At 37.4% G+C, this 12,787-nt stretch overlaps 1 protein-coding gene across 1 annotated transcript in view; it reads left to right on the forward strand.

Annotated features, from left to right (window-relative positions):
- SHOC1 (shortage in chiasmata 1) overlaps positions 1-9,691 on the forward strand; it is a 93,214-nt gene extending 83,523 nt beyond the window's left edge. The window contains exon 31 of the mRNA XM_057725100.1: positions 9,508-9,691. Within this exon, the coding sequence (XP_057581083.1) occupies positions 9,508-9,608 (101 nt within the window). The 3' untranslated portion in view covers positions 9,609-9,691. The remainder of the gene's footprint in view (positions 1-9,507) is intronic.
- Positions 9,692-12,787: the final 3,096 nt, after the last annotated feature.

Raw genomic sequence — 12,787 nt, forward strand, 5'->3', positions numbered from 1 at the left:
ATTGCCTTGGCCTAAGCATTTAGAACAAAATATTAAGTTTTTATGGCCATACAAAGGTGGCCTTAGTATGATGGGGAAAAAAACGAAAAGAAAGGAGAAGCTGGAAGCTTCAAAACTTCTTTTGCACAGGCCATTTTGTGAGGCCAAAAGGGGCCTAGAAAATCTTATATTCTTTGTTTTATTAAAAGAGGACCCCCCAAACTATGTAAGCCCCAGGATTCACAAAACTTGGATTTGGTCCCATTTAATAGTCATAACTTGTTTTGTTCCTGCTTTTAAGGGGAAATATTCTATCCCTTAAGAACTTTTGTGAGGAATAGATGCTGAATTTTATTGAAACTCTTTTTGGTTCCTATTGGGGAAAATCAAACATGTTTTCTCCGTTGACATTAATGTCAATATTTACAGGTTTACTAATAATCATTTTTGTTGTTTCTGTGATAAACCTAATTGGCTTTTAAGGAATGATTTTTTTGAATATGCTATTGAATATGGTTATTAATATCTGATTTTCATATCTACATTCATAACAAAATTAATTTATTGTGTTCTTTATTTGTTCTCCATCACCTTCTGACATGAAGGTTATTCCAGCCTTATAAATGATCTAGATGAAAATTTCATCTTTTTTCCACCTTGGAACAAATTAAGCATGTGAATTACTATATATTTTTTTAACACAGGACATCCCAATGTGTGAGATAATCCACTTTCTCAATGACAAGATCTCAGAAATTATTTTTTAATAAATTTTAATATTTAAGGTTTTAGGGATATGGATGAAATAGTCAATGTCTACCTATATTTTAATTCATTAATGAAATAAATATATAAATATATTTTAGAATCATATCATATTATGTTAGTATGCAAATACTGCTTTTTTCCACTTTCTAATTATTTATTTTTTTTTATTTTTATTTTTTTGGGGGGGGTACACCAGGTTCAATCATCTGTTTTTATACACATATCCCCATATTCCCTCCCTTCCTTGACTCCCCCCCCTCGAGTCCCCCCCACCCTCCCCGCCCCAGTCCTCAAAGGCATCTTCCATCCTCGAGTTGGGCTCCCTTTGTTATACAAATTCCCACTGACTATTTTACAGTTGGTAATATATATATGTCTGTGCTACTCTCTCGCTTCGTCTCAGTTTCCCCTTCACCCCCCGCCCCCTCCCATACCTCGAGTTCTCCAGTCCATTCTCTGTATCTGCATCCTTGTTCTTGTCACTGAGTTCATCAGTACCATTTTTAGATTCCGTATATGTGAGTTAGCATACAATATTTGTCCTTCTCTTTCTGACTTACTTCACTATGTATGACAGATTGTAGTTCTATCCACCTCATTACATATAGCTCCATCTCATCCCTTTTCATAGCTGAGTAATATTCCATTGTATATATATGCCACATCTTCTGTATCCATTCATTTGTTGATGGGCATTTAGGTTGCTTCCATGTCCTGGCTATTGTAAATAGTGCTGCAATAAACATTATGGTACAAGTTTCTTTTGGGATTATGGTTTTCTTTGGGTATATGCCCAGGAGTGGGATTACTGGATCATATGGTAGTTCTATTTGTAGTTTTTTAAGGAACCTCCAAATTGTTTTCCATAGTGGCTGTACCAACTTACACTCCCACCAACAGTGCAGGAGAGTTCCTTTTTCTCCACACCCTCTCCAACATTTGTTGTTTCCAGACTTTGTGATGATGGCCATTCTGACTGGTGTGAGGTGATACCTCATTGTGGCTTTGACTTGCATTTCTCTGATGATTAGTGATGATGAGCATCTTTTCATGTGTGTGTTGGCCATCTGTATGTCTTCTTTGGAGAAATGTCTATTTAGGTCTTCTGCCCATTTGTGGATTGGGTTATTTGGTTTTTTGGTATTAAGCTTCATGAGCTGCTTGTATATTTTGGAGGTTAATCCTTTGTCCGTTGTTTCATAGGCAATTATTTTTTCCCATTCTGAGGGCTGCCTTTTAGTCTTGTTTATGGTTTCTTTTGCTGTGCAAAAGCTTTTAAGTTTCATGAGGTCCCATTCGTTTATTCTTGATTTTATTTCCATGATTCTAGGAGGTGGGTCCAAAAGCATCTTGCTTTGATGGATGTCATAGAGTGTTCTGCCTATGTTTTCCTCTAGGAGTTTTATAGTGTCTGGCCTTACATGTAGGTCTTTAATCCATTTGGAGTTTATTTTTGTGTATGGTGTTAGGAAGTGTTCTAATTTCATTCTTTTGCATGTTGCTGTCCAGTTCTCCCAGCACCACTTATGGAAGAGGCTGTCTTTTTTCCATTGTATATTCTTGCCTCCTTTGTCAAAGATAAGGTGCCCATATGTGTTTGAGCTTACTTCTGAGTTCTCTATTCTATTCCATTGATCTTCCTTTCTATTTTTGTGCCAGTACCATACTGTCTTGATCACTATGGCCTTGTAGTATAGTTTGAAGTCAGGAAGCCTGATTCTACCAACTCCATTTTTCCTTCTCAAGATTGCTTTGGCTATTCGGGGTCTTTTGCGTTTCCATACAAATCATAAGATTTCTTGCTCTAGTTCTGTGAAAAATGCCATTGGTCATTTGATCGGGATTGCATTGAATCTGTAAATTGCTTTGGGTAGTACAGACATTTTCACGATGTTGATTCTTCCAATCCAGGAACATGGAATGTCTCTCCATCTGTTTGTGTCATCTTTGATTTCTTTCATCAATATCTTAAAGTTTTCTGCATACAGATCTTTTGCCTCCTTAGGCAGGTTTATTCCTAGGTATTTTATTTTTTTTGTTGCAGTGGTGAATGGGAGAGTTTTCTTAATTTCTCTTTCTGCTCTTCCGTTGTTAGTGTATAGGAATGCAAGAGATTTCTGTGCATTAATTTTGTATCCTGCTACTTTACTAAACTCATCAATGAGTGCTAGCAGTTTTCTGGTAGAGTCTTTACGGTTTTCTATATATAATATCATGTCATCTGCAAAGAGTGACAATTTTACTTCTTCTTTTCCAATTTGGATTCCTTTGATTTCTTTTTCTTCTCTGATTGCTGTGGCTAAAACTTCCAAAACTATGTTGAATAATAGTGGTGAGAATGGACACCCTTGTCTTGTTCCTGTTCTTAGGGGGAATTCTTCCAGTTTTTCCCCATTGAGAACGATGTTGGCTTTTGGTTTTGCATATATGGCTTTTATTATGTTGAGGTAATTTCCTTCTATGCCCATATTCTGGAGAGCTTTTATCATAAATGGATGTTGAATTTTGTCAAAAGCTTTTTCTGCATCTATTGAAATCATCATATGGTTTTTATCCTTCAATTTGTTGATATGATGTATCACATTGATTGATTTGCATATATTAAAGAATCCTTGCATCCCAGGGATAAACCCCACTTGATCATGGTGTATGATTTTTTTAATGTGCTGTTGCAGTCTGTTAGCTAGTATTTTGTTGAGGATTTTTGCATCTATATTCATCAGTGATATTGGTCTGTAGTTTTCTTTTTTTGTGACATCTTTGCCTGGTTTTGGGATCAGGGTGATGGTAGCCTCGTAGAATGAGTTTGGGAGTGCTCCGCCTTCTGCAATATTTTGGAAGAGTTTGAGAAGGATAGGTGTTAACTCTTCTCAAAATGTTTGATAGAATTTGCCCGTGAACCCATCTGGTCCTGGGCTTTTGTGTGTTGGGAGATTTTTAATCACTGCCTCAATTTCCGTACTTGTGATTGGTCTGTTCATGGTTTCTATTTCTTCCTGGTTCAGTCTTGGAAGATTGTATTTTTCTAAGAATGTATCCATTTCTTCCAAGTTATCCAATTGATTGGCATATAGTTGCTTGTAGTAGTCTCTCATGATCTTTTGTATTTCTGAGGTGTCCGTTGTTACTTCTCCTTTTTCATTTCTAATTCTATTGATTTGCATCTTCTCCCTTTTTTTCTTGATGAGTCTGGCTAATGGTTTATCAATTTTGTTAATCTTCTCAAAGAACCAGCTTTTAGTTTTATTTATTTTTCTTATGGTTTCTTTCCTTTCTTTTTCATTTATTTCTGCTCTGATCTTTATGATTTCTTTCCTTCTGCTCACTTTAGGGTTTCTTTGTTCTTTCTCTAGTTATTTTAGGTGTAAGGTTAGGTTGTTTATTCGATCATTTTCTTGTTTCTTAAGGTAGGACTGTATTGCTATAAACTTCCCTCTTAGAACTGCTTTTGCTGCATCCCATAGGTTTTGGGTTGTTGTGTTTTCATTGTCATTTGTTTCTAGATATTTTTTGATTTCCTCTTTGATTTCTTTAGTGATTCCTTGGTTGTTTAAGAGTGAATTGTTTAGCCTCCATGTGTTTGTATTTTTTGCAGTTTTTTTCCTGTAATTGATATCTAGTCTCATGGCGTTGTGGTCTGAGAAGATGCTTGATATGATTTCAGTTTTCTTGAATTTGCTGAGGTTTGATTTGTGACCCAAGATGTGATCTATCCTGGAAAATGTTCCGTGTGCACTTGAGAAGAACGTGTAGTCTGTCGTTTTTGGATGGAATGTCCTATAAATATCAATTAAGTCGAGATGGTCTGTGTCATTTAAAGCTTGTGTGTCTTTATTGATTTTCTGTTTGGATGATCTGTCCATTGATGTAAGTGGGGTGTTCAAGTCTCCCACTATTATTGTCTTACTGTCGATGTCCCCTTTTATAGCTCTTAGCATTTGCCTTATGTATTGAGGTGCTCCTATATTGGAGGCATAGATATTTACCATTGTGATATGTTCTTCTTGAATGGATCCCTTGATCATTATGTAGTGTCCTTCCTTGTCTCTTGTCATAGTCTTTACTTTCAAGTCTAATGTGTCTGATATGAGTATTGCTACTCCAGCTTTCTTTTGACTTCCATTTGCATGGAATATCTTTTTCCATCCCTTGACTTTCAGTCTATATGTATCCCTTGGTGTGAAGTGGGTTTCTTGTAGGCAGCATATAGAAGGGTCTTGTTTTTGTATCCATTCAGCCAGTCTGTGTCTTTTGGTTGGAGCATTTAATCCATTTACATTTAAGGTGATTATTGACATGTGTGTTCCAATGACCATTTTCTTAATTGTTTTGGGTTTGTATTTGTAGGTGTTTTCCTTTTCTTGTGTGTCCTACTTAGAGAAGTTCCTTTAGCACTTGTTGTAAGGCTGGTTTGGTGGTGCTGAATTCTCTTAACTTTTGCTTGTCTGGAAAGCTTTTGATTTCTCCCTCAAATCTGAATGAGATTCTTGCTGGGTAGAGTATTCTTGGCTGTAGGTTTCTCTCTTTCAGGACTTTCAGGATATCCTGCCATTCCCTTCTGGCCTGCAGAGTTTCTGTGGAAAGGTCAGCTGTTATCCTGATGGGTTTTCCCTTATATGTTGTTTGTTGCTTTTCTCTTGCTGCTTTTAATATTTTTTCTTTGTGTTTAATTGTCGTTAGTTTGATTAATATGTGTCTCGGTGTATTTCTCCTTGGGTTTATTCTGTATGGGACTCTCTATGCTTCTTGGACTTGGTGAATTATTTCCTTTCCCATGTTGGGGAAGTTTTCCACTATAACCTCTTCAAATATTTTCTCAGACCCTTTCTTGTTTTCTTCTTCTTCTGGGATGCCTATAATTCGAATGTTGGTACGCTTAATGTTATCAGTGAGGTCTCTGAGACTGTCTTCTAATCTTTTTATTATTTTTTCTTTTTCCTGCTCTGTGGCAGTTATTTCCCCCATTCTATCTTCCAACTCACTTATTCGTTCTTCTGCCTCAGTCATTCTGCTGGTTATAGCATCTAGAGTATTTTTAATTTCAGTTATTTTGTTATCCATTGCTGTTTGTTTTTCTGAGTTCTTATGAACTGTTTCTTGTACTTTCTCTATTTTGTTATCGAGATTTTGTATCATTTTTACTATCATTACTCTAAATTCTTTTTCAGGCATTTTTCCTATTTCCTCCTCATTTATTTGGTCTTGTGGGTTTTTTTCCTGCTCCTTTGCCTGCATGGGGTTTCTTTGTTTCCTCGTGGTTGTCCAAACTTTTGGGGTTGCTTGTCCTGGCGATAGAGGTGTTTATAGAAGACTGTCCAAGCCTCAGACTAATGTCCAAGTATTGGATTAAACGAATATTAAGTCTAGGAAACACATACATATATAAGACACACAATTACTGAATCCATTAGGACATAAGGCTCTAGAAAGACCTGACAGAACCCCAGTGTGCTATCAGATATTCAAAGAGAAACCCAACAGAAATTGACAACTGAAACAGAACAAATCAGAGACAAAAGCAAAAGCAAACAAACAAACAAATAACACCCTACACATACAAACATCAATCCAGGGAGATTTTGTAAGCTAGGATCAAATATAGAAAAGAGCTAGAGTACCACCAGAGAGAATGGAGATTCTCAGAATGTAATTAGGCAACTGTACTAAGAACTAAGATAAAGACAAAAGCCTAATATTAAATACCAAGGCAGTGCATCATCTGGAGAATAGAGCAAGGAGTCTGAGCAGACCGATAGTGTTGCTTATAAGTATGTTAAGATAAAATAAACTTAAAATGGCTGGAAGAAAGGGGAACAGAAGAGCGTAATGTGGTTGGAAATATGCAAATAAAAAGAAAGGAATAGAAATGTATAAAAGATAGGGATGAAAGGAAAGTATGAGAGATATATTGTCCGTACTACCAAAAACTTAGCTAGATATAGAAGTATATAAAAAGGCAAAAAAAAAAAAAAAAGAATAAAAAAATCATTAAAAAATTATGTTATAAAACTTGTAGATCCCTTAGGGCTAAGATCGTATTTAATAAAGAAAAAAAAAAAAGAGAGAGAGAGAAAAAGAAAAAAAAAAAAATCCAGAACTGATCCCAGAATGGACCAGTTCAATAGGTATTGATACTACTATTTCTGTTTCCTTAGCGTCTCAGCTGTAAGTGTCCTTCTCCTTGCCTTGGGTTTTTTTGCGTTATTCTGTGACCAGCAGAGGTTCCTTTATTGTTCGTCTGTAAGCGTGGGTGTGTGGGGAGGGAGAGGGTACAATAGTGGCTCCTTCTCCTGGGAGTGAGTGAGCAGTGGCGCACTGTTATTTCAGTCAGGCTCGGAGGTGCCTGTTGCAGAGGGCACTGGTGGCTCAGGCGTAAACAGAAAGTCTTAGAGTTGGGCCTCTCTCGGGTTTATTTTTTTGGTTGCTGCTGTTTTTTTTTTTTTTTTCTCTCGGCAGCCTCCCTGCTGCTGGCGTTGCAAGGGGTTTTAATCTAGCCCCGCCCGAGTGCCTGAGGGTGCTTGTTATCCCTGAGCACCTTAGGTGGCCCATGGGGCGTCTCTCCACTGCCAGTTGCAGAGGCTCCGAAAGAGAGAGAGAGGCTAGGCAAAAGAGAGAGAGAGGCTAGGCGAAAGAGAGAGAGAGGCTAGGCGTGCGGCTCCTCCCCCCCGCCCGTGAGCCTGCAGCCTCCAGCCGCCATCATGGCCGGGCAGCTCTCAGGGACGGGCACTCCTCTCCGCGGGCCTCCTCCCTCCTGTCCTCTCGGTCCGTCACCCTACCGGCAACAATGTTTCTCACCCTGAACCAGCTCTCCGGTTCCCACACTCCCGCTCCTGGACCCTCCGTTCAGCTGCGGATCGATGTCTCGGTCTGGGAACGCTGAGCTGCGCTGCGGACCCTCCGTATGTTTCTCACTCCCTCCCGTCTGCCACAGCTCCGCCGCTTCACCCTCTTTGAGCCGTCATAGATGCCTCCCTACCGGCTATGTCGGGCTCCTCGCAGTCCTATCTGGTGTCCGAGGTCGTCTGCTGGTGTTCAGCTGGTTCTCTGTGGGAATTACTGCGTCCTTCCATGCATTCCCAATGCATCTGTGGGGAGGGATGCACTCCACGTCTCTCTACCTCGCCGCCATCTTTTCTCCTCTCCACTTTCTAATTATTTTTATAAAATAATTTCATTCAAACAGTTAACAGGAATCTTTGGTGTTAGCATCTTCATTGTCACTATGACAACTTGACTTTTTTCCTGTGGGTTTCCACAGTACATCATTACCTCCAAATATGTTGTTTAAGATATAACACTTTTTAAGCCAGAAAGAGAAAAACAAATACCATAGGCTAACTCATATATATGGAATCTAAAAAAATGGTACTGATGAACCCAGTATCAGGGCAAAAATAAAGATACAGAGAATGGACTTGAGGACATGGGGTGGGGAGGGCGAAGGGGAAGCTGGGACGAAGTGAGAGAGTCCCACTGACATATGTACACTACCAAATGTGAAATAGATAGCTAGTGGGAAGCTGCTGCATAACACAGGGAGATCAACTCGATGATGGGTGATGACTTAGAGGGCTGGGATAGGGAGGGTGGGTAGGAGTCGCAGGAGGGAGGGGTTGTGAAGATATATGTATAAATACAGCTGATTCATTTTGTTGTACAGCAAAAAGTGGCACAACAGTGTAAAGGAATTATATTCCAATAAAGAGCTTAAAAAAAAAAGATATAACACTTTTTGAATTCATATTGATGTAGCCCTAGAAAATTTGTCCAGAGCCATTGGTATAACCTCAAAATAATTTTCCACTTGTCCTGAATGTATATTTGTGGTCTCTATGACAATATTATCATTGCATTGCCTTTTGAGTTTGCTTATAATGGCATCCAACTCTTGCAATTGAGATTATATGGCCAGGAATAATTACTACCATTTAAAATATTTTAGCCTCCCTTTTTACTGATTTAACCAATCAATCTCTGTAAGCATCCAAATCTAGAATATTTCAGGCTACTGTGTCATATATAATACAATCATAAAAGGTGAGTCTATACATGAACACCACCTATCACAGATCAGGATAAATTTCACAACATTACAGATATACATTAAGAAACAGGCTTAATGAAGGAAAACTTGAAAGCAAGAGTCTAAAGTCCAGGGAGATTTATTTGTTTGTGCAAGGCAGGAGCATACAAATAGGTGTATCTAACACTAATCAGTATTGGGCCTTTAAGAACAGGGACATTTATATTAAAAAAAGTAATTTTTAATAATCATTTCAAAAAATATAAAACACTGAAGTGGCAAAGTTTATGAGTTCCTGATGTAATTCATTAACAATACAGCATATTACGTTAATTTCTGTAATGCCTTCCAACTGTAGTTCTTAACTCCTAAATTCTGCCTAATTTTCTCAAAGGGTGTTATAAAATTAACTATGTAGTTAAAAAAAATGAAATTCAGAATCTATGTTGGTTTTGGTTAGAAAACTGTCAGATTTAAATGTGGATGCCATAAAATTAAAAGGTGATGTAATTCTAAAAAAATTAAAATAATTATTATTTTAAGACTGTGGCCTGTTAAAATCTCCAATTTTAAATTAAAAAAAATCTTTTCCTTGTGAAAAAAATAATTATTTTATCTCAGTTTGGAAATTTTATAAATAGATGATGAAGGGACAGGATCCACTTGAACAGCTGGGAAAAAATACCGACACATTATTATCAGCAATAAAATGATTTTCCTTTTTCTTCTTTCAACAGATTTCATGTGCTCACAACTACCACAATTCAAAAAACGACGTCTAGTGTATGAAAAAGTCCCTGGTAGACTCGATGGACAAACTCGTCTGAGGTTTTTTTGAAAGAAAGAATAGTGCCACATGCCACATTTGATTCTTTTTTGTGATGAATCAGTAATAAAATGATTTAGATTTGCTCTTATATCAAAGAAAATGCAATTGTTCTTTGATGTTCTTGGTGTTTCTATATTAAATTTTCATAATATATATTCTGCCTTCTAGTATATATCTTTGTAAGTATTCTAATTAACATAATATTGGTATAAGATCCAAATAGCTCCCAAATTCACCTAAACATCACAAGCTTTTTTTTTTTTTTTTTTTAAGAGAAATAGAAAACCTTACTGGATGTATATCAAAGGGTTGTTTTGTTGTCTCCTAAAGGAACCACTGCCTCCCTTTCCTCCAGCAAGCCTTTGAAACTAGCCTCCATCTCAGTCTGACCCTTTGAGTCCAGAAGTGAAGATCACCAGAGTCAACCCTCCACCACCAAGACAGTTAAAACCTAGGGCAAAATTGAAAGTTAAAGAACTTCCAATGTAAATGCTGTCTTCATAAACAAAATGTTCAAATAAACCACTACGAGAAAATATTTGCAACCCACATGATGGAAAAAGGGTTCACATTCCTAATATACAAAGAATTTCTACAAATACGAAAAAGACAACCTAATAGAAAAATGGGCAAAATATATGAATAGATATTTCACAGAAGAAACAAAAATAGCCAATAAACATTTGAAACAATATGCATCTTCATTATTCATTAGGCAAATGCAAATTAAAACAAGTTACTGTTTTTTCACCTATCAGATTAGCAAAATTTTAAAGAATTCATAACATCCAATGTCAGCATATGGGAGAAAGAATGCTTTCCTTTATTGCTGGTACATTTTGGAAGGATAGTTGGTATATTTTTAAATGGATGATTACAGGTTTCTAATTACTATACTACCTGTATTCCACTGAATACATTTAAAAGAAAGATGTGATAATTATATTTTAAAATGTCAATATTTCTAATACAATTTTATTCTTTGCAACTACTCAAATTATGATGAAACTTCTATATGTCAACTCTAAAATGGAGGTACATGGATTTTGGATATTATTTTAGCAAAAATGTTTGAAGACCACAGGCATACTTTCTCTCTTTTTCTAGGCTTCTGAAATTATCACCCTGTTACTACCAAAACTGACCTCTGCCTTCTTATATCCAAAGGACATTTAGACATCACCTCACTTTGATTTCTCTTTAGTATTTGATACTGTTAATCACATCTTCCTTTTTTGAAATAGGCTTAACTTGACTTTACACCAGCTCTCTTACTCTTTTACTACACTTTTCCTTATAGGATGTTTGGTTTTGCTTGGATGTGTGGAGGGTGCAGACTTCAGAGAAACTATTTCTGGAAATTATATTGGAATTTCTGTTGTGCTTTCTTAAGTTTTGGCAGGAGTGCTCCTAAACTAAGGTAAGGCTGTCTTCCCAGCTTGCAGATCTCCTTGATCCCATCTTTAATCAGCTTGCAGAAGAGAGGATTTTCTTTACAAGCCCTAGACTGCAGCAAGCTTGGGCCAAGCTATCAATACCCACCCCTCTGCTCTCTCACACGACGGAATTAAAGCGTCTGAGTCCTCTTGCCTTCATTTCTCAGTGATGCTTGGTGTTTAAGGACACGTTCATTCTGCCTTGGCCTGGAGCAGCCTCTTGTGCTATTGCCCATCAGAGGTATTATTGCGAGGCAAGTCTTGTGTTGGTAGCCTGGGAATGGAGGATAAAGTAAATGAGCTCTGCTTCAGCACAGAACTCCCTGGGAGCGACTGTCACGTGACAGGTTGGGTTGGTCCATAGGAGAAGCCTTAAGGGTCTGGATAGGCCCTTGTTACAGGGCCAGAAGTGTCAGTCCAGCCTCCAAGATTCTCTCCCTAACACCATATCACATGGAATTATTTAGAATAGCCCCAACTTCCCAGGTTGGCTCTTGCCATGGAAACTTCCATTCTTTCTCTGAGAGCATTTCCCCGTGAGGTTTTTCATGGTCTAAGGAGGATTACTTGCCCTTAGATCTATGGCTGGTGATAGTGATGCTTACCTTTGAGGGCTTTTGAATGGCCTTACAACCAAGTTCCTAGGCCCAGCCCAAACTTTGTAGGACTCATCAAGGGAAGGTGTCCCTTCCAATTGTGGGTGGACATAAGATACTCCTTCCCTTGTCACTGAGATTCAGTGTATGGCTGGGGATCAACACCAGGGTGTCCCACCCTTTGCCTCTCACAGTAAGAGCCTGGTTATTCTTCCCAAAGAATAAGCCTGCCCTAAAGCAAAGGATCCAACAATTTTAATAGACGGAGTTGCCTGGGTTGGAGCGGATAGGGAATGCAAACTGTAGCAATCCAAAATGAAAGATGAAAAAAATACGTTTTCTGTCTTTTGCTTTTTTATTTGGTTTATCATTTTTACCATATAAGAATTATAAATTCTATAATTAAATTATTTACTTAAATTGCTTATTTATTTAAATTTAATTTGATCAAGTATACATATCTTCTCTTTTTTATCTTTTTTATCTTTTTTTTTTTTTGGCCATGCCATGCAGTATGTGGGATCTTGGTTCCCCAATCAGGGATCAAACCTGTGCCCCTTGCATTGCAAATATGGAGTCTTAACCACTGGACCACCAGGGAAGTCCCCTATACATCTCTTTTTTTGATTTCTGGGTTTCCTGCCTTGCTTAGGAAGCCCTCTTTTACCCTGAAGTTACACAACTATTCTCCTAACTTTTCTTCTAATACTTTTTAATCACTTTTCTTTAACCTGTGTGGAATTCTTTTACATAGTATAATACAGGCCCAATTTTATTTCCTTCCAAATGGATAACCAATAATGCCAGCACTATTTGTTAAATTAACTATACTTCCCTGCTGAATAGAAATAAAAAGGTCTATTTCTGAACTATTATGATCCATCTGATCATCTATTTGTCTATTCCTATACCACAATAATATTGTTTTATTTTTAATTTTTTGTTTTCTTAAGTCATATTGTTTTGACTCAGCAGCTTCAAAGTAAGTTAGTATCTGGTAAGGTAAGTTTCACCCTCCCATGTTTTACACACACACACACACACACACACACACACACACACATACAGTTTGTAAAGCTATTCTTGGACATACAATTTTCCATATAAACTTTTAGATATTTTAACCAGTTGCCCTTAAAAAATAAAATAGGAATGC

Source organism: Hippopotamus amphibius, chromosome 2 (assembly GCF_030028045.1).
Source record: "Hippopotamus amphibius kiboko isolate mHipAmp2 chromosome 2, mHipAmp2.hap2, whole genome shotgun sequence".
In the NCBI taxonomy this organism is placed as follows: domain Eukaryota; kingdom Metazoa; phylum Chordata; class Mammalia; order Artiodactyla; family Hippopotamidae; genus Hippopotamus; species Hippopotamus amphibius.